The 21722-nt window shown below is 27.4% G+C and overlaps 3 protein-coding genes across 3 annotated transcripts; 2 read left to right on the forward strand and 1 right to left on the reverse strand.

Annotated features, from left to right (window-relative positions):
- Positions 1-7: 7 nt before the first annotated feature.
- LOC124431523 (ranBP2-like and GRIP domain-containing protein 3) lies at positions 8-13090 on the forward strand. Its single transcript, XM_046979553.1, has 20 exons — positions 8-233; positions 1122-1347; positions 1421-1597; positions 1732-2044; positions 2244-2551; positions 2624-2724; positions 2807-2927; positions 2995-3204; positions 3320-3440; positions 3514-3679; positions 3810-3967; positions 4070-4220; positions 4297-4540; positions 4628-4851; positions 4962-9627; positions 9689-9940; positions 10033-10389; positions 12048-12358; positions 12461-12586; positions 12706-13090. The coding sequence occupies exons 1-20, from the start codon at positions 162-164 to the stop codon at positions 12757-12759; spliced, it is 8358 nt and encodes a 2785-aa protein (XP_046835509.1). The 5' UTR covers positions 8-161; the 3' UTR covers positions 12760-13090.
- A 1503-nt stretch (positions 13091-14593) lies between these two features.
- On the forward strand, positions 14594-18384 carry LOC124431528 (3-ketoacyl-CoA thiolase, mitochondrial). The gene is made up of 8 exons (XM_046979561.1): positions 14594-14749; positions 16148-16314; positions 16658-16789; positions 16915-17179; positions 17282-17457; positions 17530-17730; positions 17811-17965; positions 18085-18384. Exons 1-8 carry the CDS (start codon positions 14731-14733, stop codon positions 18167-18169), a joined length of 1200 nt encoding a protein of 399 aa, XP_046835517.1. The 5' UTR covers positions 14594-14730; the 3' UTR covers positions 18170-18384.
- Positions 18385-18576: 192 nt separating this feature from the next.
- LOC124431532 (odorant receptor Or1-like) lies at positions 18577-21037 on the reverse strand. Its single transcript, XM_046979566.1, is given in 5 exon segments — positions 18577-18876; positions 18952-19059; positions 19136-19235; positions 19336-19865; positions 19952-21037. Coding segments are annotated over 5 exon segments (1374 nt in total). The 5' UTR covers positions 20288-21037.
- Between the last annotated feature and the right edge of the window lie 685 nt (positions 21038-21722).

Below are 21722 nucleotides of genomic sequence, written 5' to 3' on the forward strand. Positions count from 1 at the left end.
TGGCATCACTGAAAACCGTTTGAAAGAGGAGATTTACGTTGTAGAAAGCGGCACCTCGTATCAAGGTTTTTTTGGTGTTTTGAACTATACCTTAATAAAGTGCTAGTTATAATAATCTGTCGCAATTTTGTGAAATAAAACGCATTGTAGTGACCTGAAACATGTTTCGGTCAAAAAAAGACGTTGATCGTCACGTTCAAGATATTTTTCGTAAACTGAAAAACGACAATGAGGTATGGCTTGTTTTTAGCACGGAGAGACCGTGTAAAATGAATGACCGTTTTGTTACGTTCAAGGCGCGCACTCGTAACGTTTTTAAGTGATTAACTTCTTTAGAAAAGAATTATTCGAATTTTTTAACAATATAAACTCATTTTCTGTTTACCACATGTTTAAACACGGTCTTCTCTTTGTTAATTACATTGTATTGATCTTTTAACTTTGATATAGTACAGTTATATGAATCTTCATAACCTATTCTATAGAAACTTAAATAAGTGTGCTCTCCTTAACGTTACCATGCTCGGGTAACATTATTTTCAAATATACCAAACATTTTTTTAATAAAAATTATTTTCTTTGAAGAGGCAATTCAAATTATAGAAACTGATCATTTCAAGGTCATTTTTTTCTAAAATTTTAACATTATAGAAATGTTTTTATAATAAAATTTAACTGTTGCTTTGTAAATATTTTATAAAAGATATAACAAAGAATTTTGTAATGCAGTGTTTTATAACAGTGTAATCCCTATGGTTATTGTTCTTTACCAAAATATTTCAATTTTTTGAAATTAACATAATAATGCATAACTTATTTATATTTACAATGTTTGATAATTTATAAATTTTGAAGAATATTAATGACTTTGAAATCTGCAAATTTGTAACTTTGAAATAATCTTAATTTCTATTATTTTATTATTCTATTATCTCTTCAAATTAAACAATTTTCATGTAGAAGAATTTTTGGTATCTTTGAGTATTACAAAGTTATTTGAAATAGTAATATTATTATTATTAAAACGACTACAGAAATTGCTAAAAAGGAGTAGTTAACTATTAAATTTATTATATTATAACATAAAGATTGACTTATACAACATATTTTTTTACTTACAGAAACCATACCGTTGTTATAATATAGCTAAATTATATTATCAAGTAGGAGATTATGAATCTGCCAAGAGATATGTATCTTCTTACTTGGAAGTACGAGAAGAATCACCAGGCGCACATAAGTTATTAGGTCAAACTCTTGAAGCGTTAGGAGAAAAAGAAGCAGCATTTAATCAATATAAGTTATCTCTTGAATTAGATGCAAGTCAAAATGATTTAGTTTTAAAAGGTATATTCTTAAATATTAACGATAATATAAAACAAATAATTATTGTAATAATTTATTTATTATTTTATATCAGTTTGTGAATTATTGGTTGATATGGATACTGGTACAGATGTTAATCGTATAAGATATTGGGTAAAGAGAGCCGATAAACAATTTCCACATCATCCTATAATTTTCAAATTAAAAGAGAAAATGTTAATGGCAGAAAGACCAAATGATAGTAGCGAAGATCTTGAAGCTTTAATTGCATGTAAGTGTTAAAATATTACTTATTTAAATTAATATTAGCAAACATTTAAAAATATGTAATCCTTAATTCTAAAGATTATAAATATGTTATATAATATTTTTGAATTATTCATTACAATTAATTCTTTTTTTTAGCCGAGTTATCCATCAGGCCAACAGATGTCGACTTGCGTGTTAAATTAATTAAATATTATATGGCAAAACAAAGATTAAATGATGCTTATAATCATGCTGCTAACGTGGAAACAACATATTGTCACAGAAATAGCATTATGTGGTATCAATCGCTGAGTGAGTTATTGGGAAAATGTAAAAAGAGCAAACAAGATGATTGGTCATTTTGGGTGTTTTATATATCCACATTAGAAAGATATGCAGCACTTTCTTTGAAGGAGCATGGCAATGAAACAATTAAAACAATACAGGAAGCAACGCAAGCAGTATTTAAGTATGTCACAATAAAAATTAATTACATTTAATTGAAAATAATATTAGAAAAGTATTAAAATTTGATAAAAATTATTGCTTTCTATTATTAGAACATTATATAATATAATATTACTATAATCTTTTTATTATAATTTTATCATTATAAATTATTTACAAATTTGTATATATTTATATATTTATATATTTTCTTTTTTCAGTTTTGATCAAGTTTTGACTGAATTTAAATCACAAAATTTATCTGATTATCCAACTTACACAGAAGAGATGTTAACACATATGTGGGGTCAATTGCATTTTCATTTAGCATGTTTATTATTACGAAAAACTAAAAGAGAACAAGGCAGTTGGGATGAAGCAAGTCAACTTTGTGCAGTTCTTTTTTTATTTGCATTACATGTACATCCTGTAGATTCTACAGCTTCATGGGCTATTCATGGGAAAGATCAATTTAAAAACTTAGTTTCAGTATGGTATAGAGAAGGATCGTACAGATGTAGCCAGGCTGGTATGTTTAAGGATTAACTATTAATGATTTAAGAGTATGAAAATTATTTTATAAGTGTTTCATCTTGTTTAGGTAACGTTCTTCAGGATTGTGCAAGAAATAATGTCAAGAAACTGATGAATAAGATTAATACATTTTTCTTCACAGAAGCATGGAGAGAAAAAATTTATCGGGTATTATGAATATCTTATTTAATATATAACAGTTAATATTATTAATATTTCTTATTTACATGCATATAATATATATTTCTAGAAAAGTTTTGCATCCAAACTGTATCAACAACATATAAAACCTTCATATTTTTGCAATCATACAGTTTTTAATCCACCTCTTCGTTTGTGTTTACCAAATGAATTAAAACGCTATGATGAAGGTAGATTTTATTTTTTTAGTCGATTAGATATAATTTTAAAAATTATTGCAATTAAGTTTTATTTCAGTTTCGGAAGAAGTATGGCCAGATTCGTTACATCATCATGTTTGGCTTGGTATTAGAAGTCGACTTCAAAATACTCAAAAGAAGGATCAGACATATCCACAGCAGTATTCACATGTATTTCCAGAATTGCAATTTTCTGTTCATAATCTAAATCAAGCTGGTCCTGACACATTATGTAAATTAGACATTGATGCATTTTTAAATGCTGCAGGTTAGTTGTAGAAGTAAACATAATAACATTATACTATGTTAATCGTTAATTATAATATAATGTTTGATAATGTGATTGGATTAAGAAACATTCATAAAAATATTTTTATTTTTAGTTTTATGTGCTGCTGTAATGGTTGAAGATCAGCAACAAAGAGGTTTCTTAACTCGAGAAAGACTTCCTACTTTACCAGCAGATTTAACTAGTTCCCTTTGTACATCTGCACAAGAGAAATGGTATTAATGATTTCCTCTCATTATCTTTATTAATATTTGCAAATTATTTAAATAAAAGAGTTTACCTTCATAGGTGGTCATATGCATATAAAATGTACTCTAGAAAAGAGACATTAGAAGGGGATTTAGGAGAGATTAGACAAGAATTACGACGCGGTTTAGAAGTTGTTCGTTGTATCGGCAATCATGGTTTGCATCCAGTAGTTCTGGTACATTTAGCACGATTATTTCATCATAGGGTAAATATCGATTAATTTTTCATTTTTAATATTAATTTTAATATTAATTTTAATATTAATTTTAATATTAAAATTTTGTATTAAAAATATCTAAAAGTGTAGTTTTATAATATATGCTATGATAATTTAGGTAAAAATATTAAAAGAAAAAGATCCAGAGCATCTTGACATTAGGCCCTTAGAAGTTCGATATGAACTTTATTGGTCAACTGTTATACCTCTTCTTGAAAGATTGCAAAATAATCAAACTATACGTGTAACAAATTCTAAATTATTTAATTATGAAGGGTAAGTATATATTGTTTATGTAATTAAAACATTGTTTTATTCTTTGTAAATATATATGATATTTTATTTATGTAACTATATTTAACTTATTTGTAAGAATAGAAAGAACATGAGTAATGCAGAATTAACTAACGCTTTAGAAGAAGGTAAATTACTTTTGGCTCAACGATTTTTACGGAGTAAACAATATGAGGAAGCAATTGATGCATTGCAAGTATTGAAATGCCCAGAAGCTACATTTCAGCAAGGACAAGTAAGATCTTTTCCTTTAATTTTTTTAATTTTCTTATTAATTTATTTAAAAATAAAATATAATTTGTTTGAAATAGATTTATAAAATTCTTGCTGACGAAATAGTCGATTCTATGCCTAGAGAAAGCTTAACATCAGAAATAAGATCACAGCATATTATTATGCTCTCGAAAGCTAGAAATTGTTATTATCTTACTTTAGATCGATTACGTAATCCAGGAATGAATCTGGAACATCCATTAGATTCGGAACTGTGTATACATATTTCAGCTATAGAAAATGAATTAAAAAGGATCGATCCAGATTTATCACAAGGAGACTGTAAGTTAAGAGTAGGATTTTATATTTATATTGTCCATATTATAGTATTTATCTAGTTTTATAATATTTTATGTAATCATATTGCAGTAAGTAGAAATGAGTGTGATGTGTTATCAGATGAAAGTTATTCACCTGCACATAGTGGAGTTGATCATCCTATAACGAATCCTATATCTTCTTTAACTGGATTAGGCACTCCTGTGAATATATTAAGTACACCACAAAAAAATACTCATCGTACTCCGAAACAATCTAGTACACCTTGTAGACCACAACATCAAGATATTATGGATTTATCAAGGAATCGCACGGTAATTTGATAAGTTATATATATATATATATATATATATATATATATATATATATATAGAGAGAGAGAGAGAGAGAGAGAGATAGTATTTAAAACTGTTTGTATGTTTAGGAAGCACGCCCAAGTCCTGAACGTCTTGATGCTCAGATACGTCAAATGATGCATACTAGAGATACTGTTATGCAAACAATTATAGAACAAAATAAAATGATAATGGAAAAGATAGATGATTTAACAAAAGAAATGGCAGAATTAAGAAAAGATTCTCAAAAACAACGTGTTCAACCAGTTAATTTTAATTCTAATATAGAAGACGATTTATATGTTTTTGGCGAAGAAGACTATGGTGATATAAATTATACAACCAATCAGTCAGCACCAACATCTTCCATTTCTGGAAATATATTTCCGCCATCTCATAGACATCCTTATTCACCATTAGTATATCCACCAGCAACAGCTTTCCAAGGTTATTATCAAGGAACTATACCATTTACTGATCCAAATGCACAAGCAATTCCACCTTTATATCCTCCGAATGTTTATCCAATCCCTGTGTTGTATCCTAATCGACCTAAAGTACCAGACATGTTACAGCAAGGTCTCTTTGCTGCATCAAGATTGGCAACTCAATTGAGTGATCTTATACCACCAACAAATATATCATTGCAAATGCCAATGCAGAAAGTTGAAGTAACGAAGCCTCAAACTATAGTAAAAGATACTTCTACTAAGAAATCTCCACCTGTAAATGTTGTAATAACTACTTCAGACACATTACCAACTACGGTACCATTAGTGCAACCTACTCTGAGTGTTACTATTCCTGCTCAATATAGAATGGGAAATACTTCTACTGTTACAACTACTACAGAATCACAGAATGTACCACATTGTTATCAAATCTCTATGCCACCTCAAGCTACTATTCCAACAACTATCAATTTATCACCTTTGCCTGCAACGCTTACATCAACACCTGCGAATATTTCACTATCGGAAATACCAAAAAGCAATAATATTGAAGTACGCACAGCTAGTTCACCAAATAGTTCTGCTGAACTACATGAACCAGAACACGATCCAATACCAGATTTTGTTCCTGTCATCCCATTGCCTGCTGAAGTTAAAGTTACAACAGGCGAAGAAGATGAAGTTACATTATATTGTGCACGCGCAAAACTTTTCCGTTTTGTGGATAAGGAATGGAAAGAACGTGGCGTTGGAAATGTTAAATTATTACGAAATGCAGAAGGGAAAGTTCGTTTGTTGATGCGTAGAGAACAAGTTTTAAAAATATGTGCTAATCATATGTTAAGACCTGATATGGAGTTAACTAGTATGCCAAATAATGATAAAGCTTGGATTTGGGTTGCGAATGATTTTGCAGATGAAGAAGTAAAAATTGAAAAACTTTGTATCAGATTCAAAACCGCAGAAGAAGCTCTCTCATTCAAACAACATTTTGATAGTGCCAGAGCCAGCTTAACATCTATTAATGAAAAAGTATTGAATGAAACTGATAATAAAGCGGCGACCAATGTTAAAATTTCCGAAGGAGAGAACAATTATTCATCATCTCTCGTTACTTCAACAGTCATAAATAATGTGCCGTTAGAAAAAGAAAAAACTGCCACATCTACAGCTGTTGTTGGTGGATTTTCCTTCACTTCAAAGCCAATCATTCAAACGGTTTCTACTGGAATAGAAAGTACATCTCAGAAACAAAATGAAACACCGAAAGTAAGTCCATTTGTGGGTTTTTCATTCAATAAACCTGAATTCAACAAAACACCTGAGGTCATAATCACCTCGACAACATCCAAAAATGTATCTACACCTATAACAACAATGCAAGGAACTGGTTTTACTTTCTCAATTGGTATGCGTGACGTAACTACAGTTACTACATCTCAAACAGCAGCAATTGTTTCTACAACTTCAGCGTCTCGTGTCCCATTAAGAAGACTGCATGCATCTGCACCTGCAACATTAATTGCTCCAACTACAGCAAGCGGTATCACTCAAAAATCTGAACTACCTGGCCAAGAGGCATGTGAAACAAAAGTTTTATTTGAACAAAAAGCAACTCTTCAACGACAATATAAAGATAATAAAAACTGGGAGAATAAAGGTACTGGACAGATGAAAATTATATTGAATGTAAAAACAGGAAATTTGAATTTATTAATGCATAGAGAAGAGGATTCAAAAGTCTGTTATAATCAAGATGTATCAGCAGAAATGAAATTTAATATTAAGTCTATAAGCAAAAATGTTATTAATTGGATTGTTTATGATGCTAAAGGAGAGAATAAATTGGAATCATATTCTGTAACATTTAAAAGCCTAGAGCAAGCATCAAAATTCTATGATATTCTTATAAATGATCAACAGAAAAAGAAAAAAGATAATATTTCTAGTGATGTGAAAAAATATGAAAATAAAAAAATATCCGAAACATCAAACGTAATTGCAGAAAATAAACAAGTACCATTATCAGAATTATTTAAGCCATCTCCAGATTCTTGGGAATGTAATGCATGTTACACTAGAAATGATGGTAAACAATCAAAATGTCTAGCATGTGGAGAATCGTCTCCTCTTGCAACTTCTAGTGTACCTACTGGAGCAGTTGAATCCACACCATCTTCTCAACAAGTGCCACTTTCTCAGCTATTTAAAAAACCTTCTGGTTCATGGGAATGTAAGGCATGTTATATTTCCAATTTGGAAACATATAATTATTGTATTGCTTGTGATAGTCCTAAAGATCCATCTATGCCACCTAAACAAAAGACAAGTGGTTTCGGATTATCTTCTGAATCAAAACCTACATTTACTTTTGGTATTCCTCAAGAATCTATTAAAGATACAAGTGGATTTACATTTCGAATAAACAAGTCAGTAGATGGAGCTACAGATGAATCTGCGAGTAAAGTACAACTTAACACAGCAATAAAATCTAGTCCAATAATAGGCATATTTGGAGGAATGCAACAACAAAGTACTTCAACGTCTCAAGACACACAATTTACATTTGGTTGTCCTGAGAAGTCTTTTGGCTTTAATTTTACAGCAAAATCACCCGCAAAATCACCCGCCAAATCACCTGCAAAATCATCTGGTGCTGCAGAAACTAGTGACGAAGAAGTCGTTGAAAGTGATGATATTCACTTTTCACCGATAATTCCAATGCCAGACGAGATAGAAGTTAAAACTGGAGAAGAAGACGAGGAAATACTTTATAGTCATAGAGCTAAATTATTTAGGTATGATTCTGTAGCTAAAGAATGGAAGGAACGTGGATTAGGTGATATTAAATTATTAAGGCATCATCAAACTAAAAAATTAAGACTGATAATGAGACGAGATCAAGTACTGAAATTATGTTTAAATCATTGTCTCTTACCAGAAGTAGAATTTAAACCAAAAGATGAAAAAACTTGGCTGTGGAATGCTGCAGATTACAGTGAAGGAGCAATTGAGTACATGCAATTTGCGTGTCGTTTTAAAACTTCAGAAATTGCAGCAGATTTTAAAAAAGCTATTGATAATGCTAGAAAATCAGAAAAATTATCATCAAACAATGAAATTGTTCAAGACGAGCAAATACAACAACAAAATACAAAGTCCTCTCAAGATATTCAAATTATATATGAATTAAAAGTTACACCTGAAGAGAGAGATGCTGCTTTAAAATTACAATTGCCAGAGAATTTTTATGCTTATAAGCAAAAAGAGGATTGTCCAGGATGCATAGGATGCAAAGAATCAAGTACACCACTAATTGAAGATTCACAAGCTCAAGGAGAATTAAAGACTAATGGAACTTCAAGTTCAACAATTTTAACTTCAAAGACATATATTGCTCCCGTGAATACAAATTCACACATTAATGAAATTAAAACTTCAGATAATGGAAATGGAAAAGCTCAAACAAATGCTTCTACTAGAATTTCATTTGTGACAAAATCAGATAATTCTGATGCAAAAAGTGCAGTCACGGTTAAACCAAATACATCTACTACTTCTAATATATTTGGTTTTTCTACATTATCTGTTGAAGACAAATCTACTCCTTTCAATGACAAGAAATCAGCTGGATTTTTATTTGGAGCGTCGGTTTCTTCTCAACCGACATTAAATGATAACTTGATAACAAGTGGATCAATTGATCAGTCTAATAAATCTACAGAGGATTCAAATAATACGCTATCAAAATGGTTTGGTAATAGTAATGTAAAAATTTGTGAACCAGTTGGTACGAATCAACAATCTAGCAGTTTTCCTACTTCTGTTGGGAATTTATTCAACAAGCCACAATTTATTCCTAGTAAATCACTTGTAATGCCTAACTTTGGATCTAGACTAGAAATCAGCACAACATCAAAACCGATAGATACAGGATTAGTAGAATCATTTTTAAATACAACAGGAAGCAGTTCATCATTAACTTTTACAAACACATTTAGTAATTTATCTACAACAACTAACACTACTACTCCCAGTTCGACAACAATATTTGGTATGACAACCAATACAATATCAACTGGAAATGCTTTTAGAACTGGCTTTGGAACGATGGGTGCAATCTCATTAGTTGGTAATACTTCAGCACCATTTTCAAGTAACTTAAACTTTGGTGCAGCTGATTCTACATTACCAGAAGACACATCTAACAAAGATGATAATATTGGTGATTTCTTGACACAAAGTAATTTAACATTTTCTTCTTTAGCTCAGAAAGGCCCACAACTAGAAGCCTTTAAAAAAGGTATGAATCAATGTTAATTATTTTAAAGAATTACAATACATTATATAATTTTTTTCCACAGATCCGAACTTTTCTTTTACTGGAACTGGCTCATCTGTGTTCGGTTCAAAAATAACTTCATCGGTTCCTAATAAATCAACAACAACAGAAGAAATAAAACAAAACCAACGAGATAAAGATAAAAAAGATGATAACGACGAAGATGAATGTAATGAAAATGAAAATGATCAGGAACATGATCCTCATTTTGAACCTATTATTCCAATGCCAGATGCTATTGAAGTACGAACTGGTGAAGAAGATGAAGAAAAAAGTAATTATTTGATTTAAGTTTACTTATTTTATTTTTTGATCTTCTTTATATCCAAGAATATAATACTAAATTGAAAATAAATATATTTTCAGTATTTTGTAATAGAGCCAAGTTATATAGATACAATAATGCTACAAAAGAATGGAAAGAAAGAGGAGTTGGAGAAATGAAAATCTTACATCATGCCAAATATGGATCATATCGATTATTATTACGTAGAGAACAAGTTTACAAAGTTGTATGTAATTTTCTAATCAAACCAGATACAGAGTTCCGTCCGCTTTCTACGTCGGATCGAGCATGGATATGGGCAGGTATGAATCATGCGGAAGAAACTCCATGTGTCGAAGAGCTTGCAGTTAAATTTAAAACTTCAGAGTTGGCAGCACAATTTAAGGAAATTGTCGAGAAAGTACAACAAACACTACGTGAAAGACAAAGTGAACAAGGTAGCTAATCTTAATTTTTTTGCTTAGTAATCATTACTGATATTCATAATAGTTTTATTGCATGAAGTTCAAATATTTTTTTCTTTACCTTTTTTCTTTTTCTATTATGTAGAATGTTTTATAATTAAAAAATTTATGTATGTATAACGATATTTAATTTTATAAATTGAGCGATACATCTTTTCTGTGAAATGTCAATTGTATAACATTACTGTAAATGTAAGTGTATATAAGAAATGTAAAAATACATATATTGCTTTATTTAAATTGACGATTAACATATTGGAAATAATATTTACAAAGTTTTGTTTTTATAGACAGCTTCTACGATTTAATTCTTGCCTTTGTAAGATATTCTACAAATTTTCATATCGAAATTATTTTACTTTCAAAATAGATGTGTAGTAAACACATTTTATAATATAATAAAATCAAATATTACTCAATTCTATATTTAAATGTTATGTAATAAAATGTTATAAAATTGTTAAGAGAGCTAAGAAATGCATTTTTACATTTAATATATAACTTTCATATTAAAAGTCACTTATAATATAGCTTTGGCGATGTTAGATGATAATACTTCTTTTGTGAACAGAATGTTATTCAATTTATTGAAATATTATTTTAATTTAAGAAATTTTTTTGATTTATATATCATATTTAGTGCTTGTATTAATTATGAATTGATTAATTTTTGATATATCTCCTTCCAGTAAATAAATGTGTTTTGTATCAAATTGGCGATAATATAAAAATAATTCAATGTAACAATATTTTTTTGATTAACATTAAACCAATGTTTTTATAGGACAAAAATATGAATGAAAGATATATGAATATATAATTTAATTAAGCACAATGATATTTAACGAAAAATAATATGTATTTATATAACAACTATGGTCAACTATTCAATTGTCATGTTTATTTTTAATTTTTTCATTTATAATATATAAACAAAAAAGACAAATTTCATTTTTTCATTTGTTTATAATCCTATGTAATTTCTCAAATTTTATGTTTATGTATTAAATAAGATTTTTCATTTGTAATAAACTATATTAACGTAATAGTAATAATAATAATAATAATACTAATAATAATAATAATAATAATAATAATAATAATAATAATAATAATAATAATAACAATAAAAATAAAAATAAAATGCAAATGTTAGTTTACGAACATCCTAGATAATAAATAAGTGATAATTACATGATTTCTGAAAAGTACACACTAAATAATAGAAAACTATTAATAATATTAATATAACTAATACCAGATATAACAGCATACAATTTATATATTTTATTATATTATGTAAGTTTGGAAATATTATCTACTCAATTTATAATAATTTTTAAAAAAGTATTTTGTATCATTTATATTTTCTTAGATTCATATAGTAAGAATAAAAATATATAATTTCTCGAAATAAGATCGGATTTTGTTTTTTTTTTACAGGTATATATCATATGAATTATAATTAACTTTTATAATTTTATGAATTATGTCATGATTGTTCACAATATGCTGAAATAAAATTTAATTCTTTTTGACTTTTTTTAATAAGTTGTATAATAATCAGAATCTTGTAGTTAAGTGTAATAAATTATGTCTTTGTTTTATATACATCTATATTTGTTATATAGATATCAAATATAACAGAGGAATTGTGCAAGAAGATCAAGAATGTGTTGATGAGATTGATGATGAAATCGATGATCAAGAGGATGTTGATGATGAAGATGATCATGATGAGGATGAAGGTTCATTATTTTTTGAAAAAAGAGCCACCTTATATACAAAATCAAATGATGGAACAAAATGGATACAGATAGCTTTAGGAACATTGGCAATATATTATGATTCAAATATTTTTGGTGAAAAAATAATATTTAAAGCTGATGGATCTGGAGAAATGTTGAGTAATACGATAATTAGTATGACCACCGAAATGCAGGTAATATTTATTAACAAATATAAGAATGATATAGAAAAGAATTTTTGTTTAAATCGTTATAGATTGTTTCGTTATTTACAATATTTTGTTTATCTTTTCCAGCTCGAAGGGAAAAAGTGTATTTGGACTGCTATCGATCATGCTTTAGAGCCTCCTACAAGCCGTACTTTGAAAGCAATTTTTTCATCTCCACAAGCAGCGGAACAAATGCATAAAATTTACATATGTGTAAGTATAAAAAAACATTTTTATAAACAGATATATAATAACAAATTTTATATATATTAAAAATTTTCACTTTTTAGTTTTAAAGAAATTATATCATGTTTTGGTTGAATTATTTCCAGGGATTGGAATGTGCTAAACAAGCCGATATTAGTGAACAAGTAGAGGAAAAATAAGAAAGTTCTTTGTAATAGCTAATTATTACGATCTCCCTTGTAAACATAGAATGTATTGTTATTGAAGTCTCACTAGAGGAAATTTTTTACTGTACTTTTTATGTTTTCAAGACATAGTCTATATACAAACAAATGACATTGATGTAGATATTACATGACTATTGTTATTATACAATTCTCTATTTTAGTCCATGTATTTATCAAAATAGTATAAGCAACAAAAAAAGAATGTTTTCATAATTTTATTCTGTATTTGATATCTCTAAGAAAAACAAAGTAACAAGAGTAAATTGAAATACTCGATAAATAAAAAGAAGTGTGTGCCAATCAATTTGTCCTAATGATTGTCTTATAACAAATAGATAAAATTTCATGCTTTTTATTAATAATTATTAAATAACGATTTTTTATTATTTTGCATTTATGTAAGTATTTAATTCGTCTAAGATAGAAATACTATAAATGCGATTATGCAAAAATCTATTATTTTATTACATGTAAATATAATATCAAAGATATTCTATTATGATATAACTTCTTGACTAGAGTAATATAGTAATATAGAAATATTTTCCAAATTAGAAAAAAATTCTTAATAACATTCTTTAGAGTAACAATAAGTTTCTATAAAATAGAAATTAAATAAAAGACTTCACTATGTAAACGATTTTAAATCATTAAAAATAATTTCTTTCAACATCTACAAAAGGTAATATGAAGTTAAAATATTGTTCTTACTAGCTATTCTTTTTGTCTTCTTACGATTAGTCCAAAGTTCACATTATATTAATTATGCACATATGAAGTTATTATAAAAGTATCAAGAAGTAAAATTTCTTCTACGAGACTTTAATGCATATTTATCTTATTTATGCATGAATTATAATTTAATTTTTTAAAGTAAAGAAGTCCGATCAAAGTCCTAATGGTACAATAATATCCTATAGAAATGTAAGAAATTTTGAGTGTATTTATAATCTCTGTTGTGATTTTAATTTTTTTTTATGTATGAAATTTTATATATATATATATATATATATATATATATATATATATATATATGTTTTTAACATAATAATATTGTAAATACACACTTAAAATAGATATTTAAATATACATATTTAAATTCCTTTAATTTTTGTATTTATCTTTGATTTAATGCTACAGCGACGAGTAGGATTAATATTTAATTTTTATTTATTTTTTTTTTTAATTTATATGATAAATTGTGATCATATTAAAAATAAAAAATAATAAAGAAATAAACTTTGTTTTACTAAATTATAACATATCATAAATGTAAACATATGACATATCATAGATAGTGTCATATCAATTGCTCGTTTAGACTTTAGACGTTGTTAAAGTATTATGAATCAGGGTTCAATTCATGTTATCTATATATATATAAAAAAGAGAAAAACATAGGATTATTTTAAGAAAATACATTATCATTGTCTTTATTTATTGATCTTAGATTGAATAAATAATATAATACTTATTTATTATTATATACTAAAAAAAATTATTGCATTACTATTTGTTATTAGTATTTCGTAGTATATGTAACAATTCAAAAAACTAAAATATTATAATTCATGTAAATATTCGTAAATAACAAAAAAAATAAAGAAAAAAAATGTTAATTCTATATTCAACAAGATTAATAGAAATGTAATATTATTTTTAAGTCTATTAATTAATAAATTTCCTTCATTTTTATTCCCAATTATATTTAATATGAATAAAATTCTTATTGAAGATTTAGGGTTCTGAATTCGATTGCACCATCCCTGACATTTTCATATCACTCAACCACTTCCATTTCTTTCCTCGATGATACAGCAAAGTAATAAATTCTATTGAAGTATTGAAAATAGTCAGTACGTTTTGAGTATACCATTTGTGAACAAGTTTTATAATAATTTTTTATTTTTAATTGTTATACATTATATTATATCATATTGCAAAATGTCGATCATTACAAAAGGTAAGTGATCATTACTTCTGAAGATCTATAATGATTATTACTAACCTAATCGATATATTAAAACAAGAAAATTGAGAAAGAATATTGGTAAATATTGGTAAAGAACAATTGATAAACGCTTTTTATTATTCTTTCTTTTTCATTTGATTTTTTTCTGTGTTAACTATCGAAAATAATTTTTAATATAAACGATAAATTTTTGTATCGAAATGTTTTTTTTTTCTTTTTTTATTCTTTCAATTTTGTACGGATTCGTAATATTATGATTTATAATACGTTAATGCTCTTTTATTTCATTCCTCCATTATCTTTGTTAGCTCACAAATTATATAGTATGGCTCCTACTATTTCAAATATTTACGTTATATTTAGTTTTATAGAAAAAATGCTCCGAATAAAATTACACTATAAATAAATAAATATCACACTACAATACCGAAAAATGATTAATTCGTCAAGTATTTTGAGAAAATACTGTTCATTTGAATGTTTGTTGATTCACGCAGCAATAATAAGGCATATCTTTTTTTTTACTATATTAACATTAAAAAAAATGTAAAAAAAATGAGTTATTTAAAATAGTTTGAAAAAAAAATATGAACGTTTAATGACGTAGCTTTTTCGTAAATCCATATGCATATATATTTTTGCACATGATTCATTAAGTCTTACAGTTATGGCTGTTGTTCTGATAAAAATGTAAAATACTAAATTTTTCAATACTAAGTTTGAAAAAAAATTGTTTCTCAATATATTTTCTTCAATTATATAAACTTTTAGGTTGTCCGAAAAATTCATGCTGATTTCGTCATTATATTACCTACCACAAATCAGCACGAACTTTCACTCAACCCAATACTGTATATAATGTGTGTGTATGTGTGTCTGTGTCTCTGTGTGTGTGTATATATATATAGTATTGTATTCTCATTTCATAAAATATTAATTTCTTTCCGTACGCAATTTGTATTATGCAAATCCGTACGCAAACATGTTTATCGCACATGTACTTTTTGATAATGTATTGTATTTCTATTGTGTACATTTTCAGTAATATTGCTTATTTCTCTTAAAGAAAAAAATATTGATTTCTGTTTCTATAAATAAGTTAATAATAATTCATCGTCCTTCAATAGTTGTATTTAATTGAAATAATAAAATAAAAATGAAATTTTAATAGGTGATAAATAAAGAGATTTAAATGTAAATAAATTTATTATATATAAACATAATTTCAATAATAAAAAAATGACAAAATCGATAGAATTAATTTATCATAAGTAAAATTTATTGTTAGAACTGGTATTATTTATTATAGAACAGATTTTTTATCGAATAGAATAAAATAAAATAACAAACAAACAAAATTAATGAAAATATGAAATAATTTTTTTTCAGGTATCTTCATTATTGCTGCAAAGCGAACTCCATTTGGAACAATGGGTGGTGTTTTTGCAAACAAAACTGCAACCGAATTATCTGTTGTCGCAGCTAATGCTGCCATGCAATCAGCAGGAATAAAGCCGGAAAAAATTGATAGCGTTGTTTTCGGACAAGTATTAACGGTACGTACATATATACAATATTATTTATATTACTAAAGAAAATTTCTATAATATTATCTGTGTGTAAAATTCGATTTACTATTAGTATATTTATTTATTAACACTTTTGCTACGGACGATTTCTCCGCTACGTCAAAAATGTGTTAAAAAAGTGTAGAGCGACTATAGTCGCCCATACTTCAGTAGCATTTTATGGAGAGCGACTATAGTCGTCCGTAGTAACGAAAAGTTTAATAGATAATTATTAATATTTTTATCAAATTTAATATAATATATTCTTTCTCTTTCTCTCTCTTTTTCTTCCTTTTTCATTATATAATTAGTTATTAAATATAAATTATAGTTAGCTGCTTCAGATGGTGCCTTTTTACCACGTCATATTTTACTACAAACTGGTATACCATTGGAAAGGTCTGCTTTAGGAGTAAATAGATTATGTGGTTCTGGATTTCAATCTATCGTTAATGCAGCTCAGGTATATATGTATATTTATATATATATAATTAAAAATAAAAATAAAAAAATTATAATTCTTCTATACACATATGTATGTGTGTGTGTGTGTGTGGGTGAATTTTAATTTTTTTAAATACATTTTAGAATATTCTAACAGGCGAATCAAGAATCGTTTTAGCCGGAGGTGCTGAGAATATGAGCCAAGTACCATTCGTTGTCCGAGGCGTTCGTTTTGGAACAATTTTAGGTCAGAAACATGAATTCGAGGATGCTCTTTGGGCTGGATTATACGATACTTATTGTAATTTACCTATGGGTCTAACTGCGGAAAAGCTTGGAGAGAAATATAATATAACACGAGCAGAAGTTGATGAATTTTCTTTGAGGAGTCAACAATTATGGAAAGCTGGTAAGTTTATCTAGTAATAATACTTGATATCAATTAAAAATTTATCAATGTTAATTATCAAATTTAATTAATTAAAATTATTAATGTAAATATTATTTTTAGCAAATGATGCTGGTCGTTTCAAAGAAGAACTTGCTCCAGTAACAGTGAAAGTTAAGAAACAAGATGTAACAATCTCCGTAGATGAACACCCAAGACCTCAAACGACAAAAGAAAATTTAACAAAACTGAATCCTGTTTTTAAGAAGAATGGTTTAGTCACCGCTGGTTCAGCATCTGTAATGGAAACTTTAAATGTTTAATTAGTGTTTTATACACAATGTTAAAATAATTATTTTCGTCATTTTTAGGGTATTTGTGATGGCGCAGGAGCATTGATTCTTGCAAGCGAAGAAGTTGTCAAACAAGAAAAATTGGTACCATTGGCACGTTTGGTAGGATACAGTGTCGCTGGTGTCGATCCTAGTATTATGGGAATTGGACCAGTCCCAGCGATACGTAATTTGCTTAAAATTACAGGTAAAACATTGGATGACATTGAACTTGTTGAGGTAATATTACAGTTAATTCGTTTTTTTTCTATCTTGATGTTGAGAGATAATGAAATTATAATAATAATTTTTTTTTGTAGATTAACGAGGCTTTCAGTGCTCAAACTTTAGCTTGCGCCAAAGAACTCAATTTAGATATGAACAAGTTAAATGTGAATGGTGGTGCGATTGCGCTTGGTCATCCATTAGGTGCATCAGGTAGTAGAATTACCGCTCATTTGGTACATGAACTTAGGTAAGTAAAATTGAGATATTTCTGCTCATTATTTTTGAAAAATTATTGTTTATAAATTATTTTTGAATAATCATAATTAAAGTAATTATTATTAACGATTATTTATTTATCTATTACAGGCGTAGAAAGGCTGGTAAATTAGGTATTGGTTCAGCGTGTATCGGTGGAGGTCAAGGAATAGCCGTTATGATAGAATATCTTTAAGCATTGAATAGTTTTATTTATCTATAGATTTTTAGACATAATTTAACAATTGAAAACTCGAATGAATGAAAACAGATATTTGTGATATATTGGAATTATATCTGTGTTTATATCTATATATATTTATATATTTGTATACTTACAATAATGGGATCTTAATCAGCTGTTGCATTTTGTAGTACCGTGAAAATGGAATAAGACATTCGTAAAATCTATAATTTAGAAATAATTAAATTTTTATTAAAGATTAAAAATAGTTTAGCCCTTTACAATATAATTATTTTATTTATTTTTTTTTTATTTTTATATATCACATATTTCACGTATGTACATTTTCCATATTACGAAAAAAATTTTGTAATTAAAATAATCTTCTATTTATTTATTTTATTAAATTAAATAAAGTGTCACATTAAAGATAACGCATGAAATCTAGATAAATATGGTGATAATAGATTAATAGTAACGTCATAGTGCAAAGGGCTATCAGAAAGATTGGAATAGTTAGTTTATATATTTTTGTAAAGGATATAATTCATCGATATACTTACGTTGACAAAAGTATTTAATGATAAAGTGAAGACCTTTCCAGCACTTAAAATAAGAGGTCGATGTGCTCTTATTATCATTATTTGCAATGCACGTTTAAAATGATTACCAGCATTCCACCAATCATTGGAATAAGCTGCTGTGCTAACATATATATTCTGTAATTATTTAAGATTTTATAAAAAATAATTCCGAACTAACAGCAATATTTACTAATATATAATAATACTTACATGTAATTGTAATTCATTACCATGCCAACAATATATAAAAATTTGATATGTCATACAACACATATACATGAGCATACCAAACAGAATTGCTGGAATATAGATTTTCATCTGTAATCGATAAATCAATTTAAATCGTCAGATATAATATTAATCATCATTCAGATAAAATAAAATATTTATATACCTGTGAAATGTTAAAAGCGATCAAACAAATGATAATGCAATTGACAAAAAATTGTAAAAGAATCATTGTACCAAAAATATTTTGTATTTCGTTGGTGAAACTATATATATATATAATATAAAAAAGTATTTGTTAGATTAATAATTTCCTTTAATATTTTATTTTAGAAAAAATTCTATTTTAAATAAGTTAAGACAAACCTGAATATAACGTTATTATGAATAATACATCTTTTTAGCGTTTCATATGGAACATCGTAACAATTTTTTTCTTCGTTAATTGTTTTTATATTACTTTTTTCTTCTCGTTCATAATTCTCTATCGAAGCTACAGTCTGACTCAATATTGAAAGTTGACAACATGCAACAGTGATAAGACCAGTGACTAAAGTATCCATAGCTACATTATGGAAACAAGCAACGAAGATTGCCACGGCCTGATGCAAGGAAGTGATTTCAAAAGCTGGAGTAACAGTCACGTTGTAAGGGTACCAACCTTCCATTGGTAATCTTCTTGATCTTCCAGCAATAAGATCAGCAATTGGTGTAAAACCCCAACAGAGTACTGCCACTGTACCAAAACTTTGATAAGCTATATGATGAAAAATTCCTTTCCAAGTATATCGAGTCATTATATATTTGTATTTAATATTGTGTCGAACAAATATTTCATTTTTCGTTATATCTAAAAGATTTTGTATACGTTTTTGCCGATAAAGAATTATTACTATCTGGAATGAATGATATATATATATATATATTTTTTAGTTATAATTAGATAATACAATATTATATTTTTTTTTTTAGTAAGACAAACCTTGTATGCATGAGTACAATTAGTCATAAGAAGAGTTGCTCCGGCAATTAATCTTTCTAAATCTTTCAAACTCAATATAAGATTTGCTATTTCGGTTAACAAAAAAATTCCTAATATAAATGTGAAACTGCATATCGTATAAATGATATACAACGAACGATATTTTCCTAGTGGTGGCCAAGTTCCCATATAATAAATGATCGATACGCTTACATTTAAATGAAAATTTGGTTCGATCCAGCGTTGCATTGGTTTTTCTACATCGTAATTATCCATATTCAACGCGACTATTTTATCTGTATTCTTCCTCTTATTTGCACATTTTATTTGTAACATTGAAGTATAACTCGAATATCATTTATGGTAGTCTGAATAGAATTCGCTAGAAAAAGAGAGAGAAAGAGAGAGAGAGAGAGAGAGAGAGAGAGAAATAACTTAATGACTTTCTTCTGTCCACGTAATAGATTGAAGACTATAAAAGACAATATAAATCAGTAAATTACAGATTTCTATGATATTATAGACCTCTTCTATGTTTGTGAATGTATTATTCGATTTGGAAAGAGAAACTCTAAATTACAAGCCGATGGATTGACATAATTTGTATTTAAGCCGATAGATTGATAGAATCTCTAATTAAATAGAATCGTGGTCTACTATTATAAGCATAACATTTGTAGTTACATCTAGAGATATATAATTTGAAAATATCGATCGGTATATAAGAATAGAAGACATAGAAATTCTATAAATGATTTTCGATCGTTAAAAAAATTATGTTATGTCCAGTAGAGTCAGGGATCCCTCATAGTGAAGGAGAAGGAAGAACTGAAGAAATGGGAATTGAGTGTAGTACGAACGAATAGATAAATGATTTTATAGTGAAATGACGAAATAGTAAGATACCTTTTCTTGGTCGAGCATTCCGATTTTTAGCAATATCTAGATCTTTCATAACTTTTATATTTCTGATATGACAAATAAGGATTCGTATATAAGTTCTCGTTTTTAAATTATAGCGTTTACGTGACGCGCAACAAGGAATAAAGAAGATAAGAGGTTTATGTATATACAAAAAAAAAACAATGTAATTTTCTATTATTCGCGGATTATTAGATTATAAATTTTCGTCTAAAAAAGAAAAATCTAGGAAACGTGAGAGACTAAAAAAAAAAAGAAGAAAAAGAAGTAATAGAAGCATTGTTATATCTTCCGGCTGTGCCAGGATTTTTATATTCTCTGGAGATCCTGGAAGGATCGTCAGAAGAAATTTGTTTCATTAATAACTATAAATCTCATTTTTGCTTTTTCTCTTCTTAAAGAAAGAAATTCTTCTTCTTCTTCTTCTTCTTTATCAGTTTCTTATGCTTTGATGATGAGATCATCACGTTGGCAATGGAGATATTAAATATATTAATATTTTAAAGAATTCGCTTCGCGTTACGAGTCATTAATGATAAGACTACAAATCTATTTAACGTACTGTTGACAATGTTTGTCAAACAGTACGTTAAGTAGATTTGTAGTCTTATCATTAATAACTTACAACTTTTGTGAAACGTTGTTAACAGTACGTTAAGTAGATATGTAGTCTTATCATTAATAACACGTAACGCCAAGTGAATTCTTAACAGGTTGCGATTCGAATTAACGAATCGACTCAATAAATGAAATACATTGAATGAAATTTAAATTTACACTATAAATATTAGATCATATTTTCTTAGACATCGGACATTGGCTAATGCAATGTTAAAAATGCTCAAGGCCT

The sequence above is a fragment of the Vespa crabro genome, chromosome 21 (genome assembly GCF_910589235.1).
Source record: "Vespa crabro chromosome 21, iyVesCrab1.2, whole genome shotgun sequence".
NCBI classification, from domain to species: Eukaryota; Metazoa; Arthropoda; class Insecta; order Hymenoptera; family Vespidae; genus Vespa; species Vespa crabro.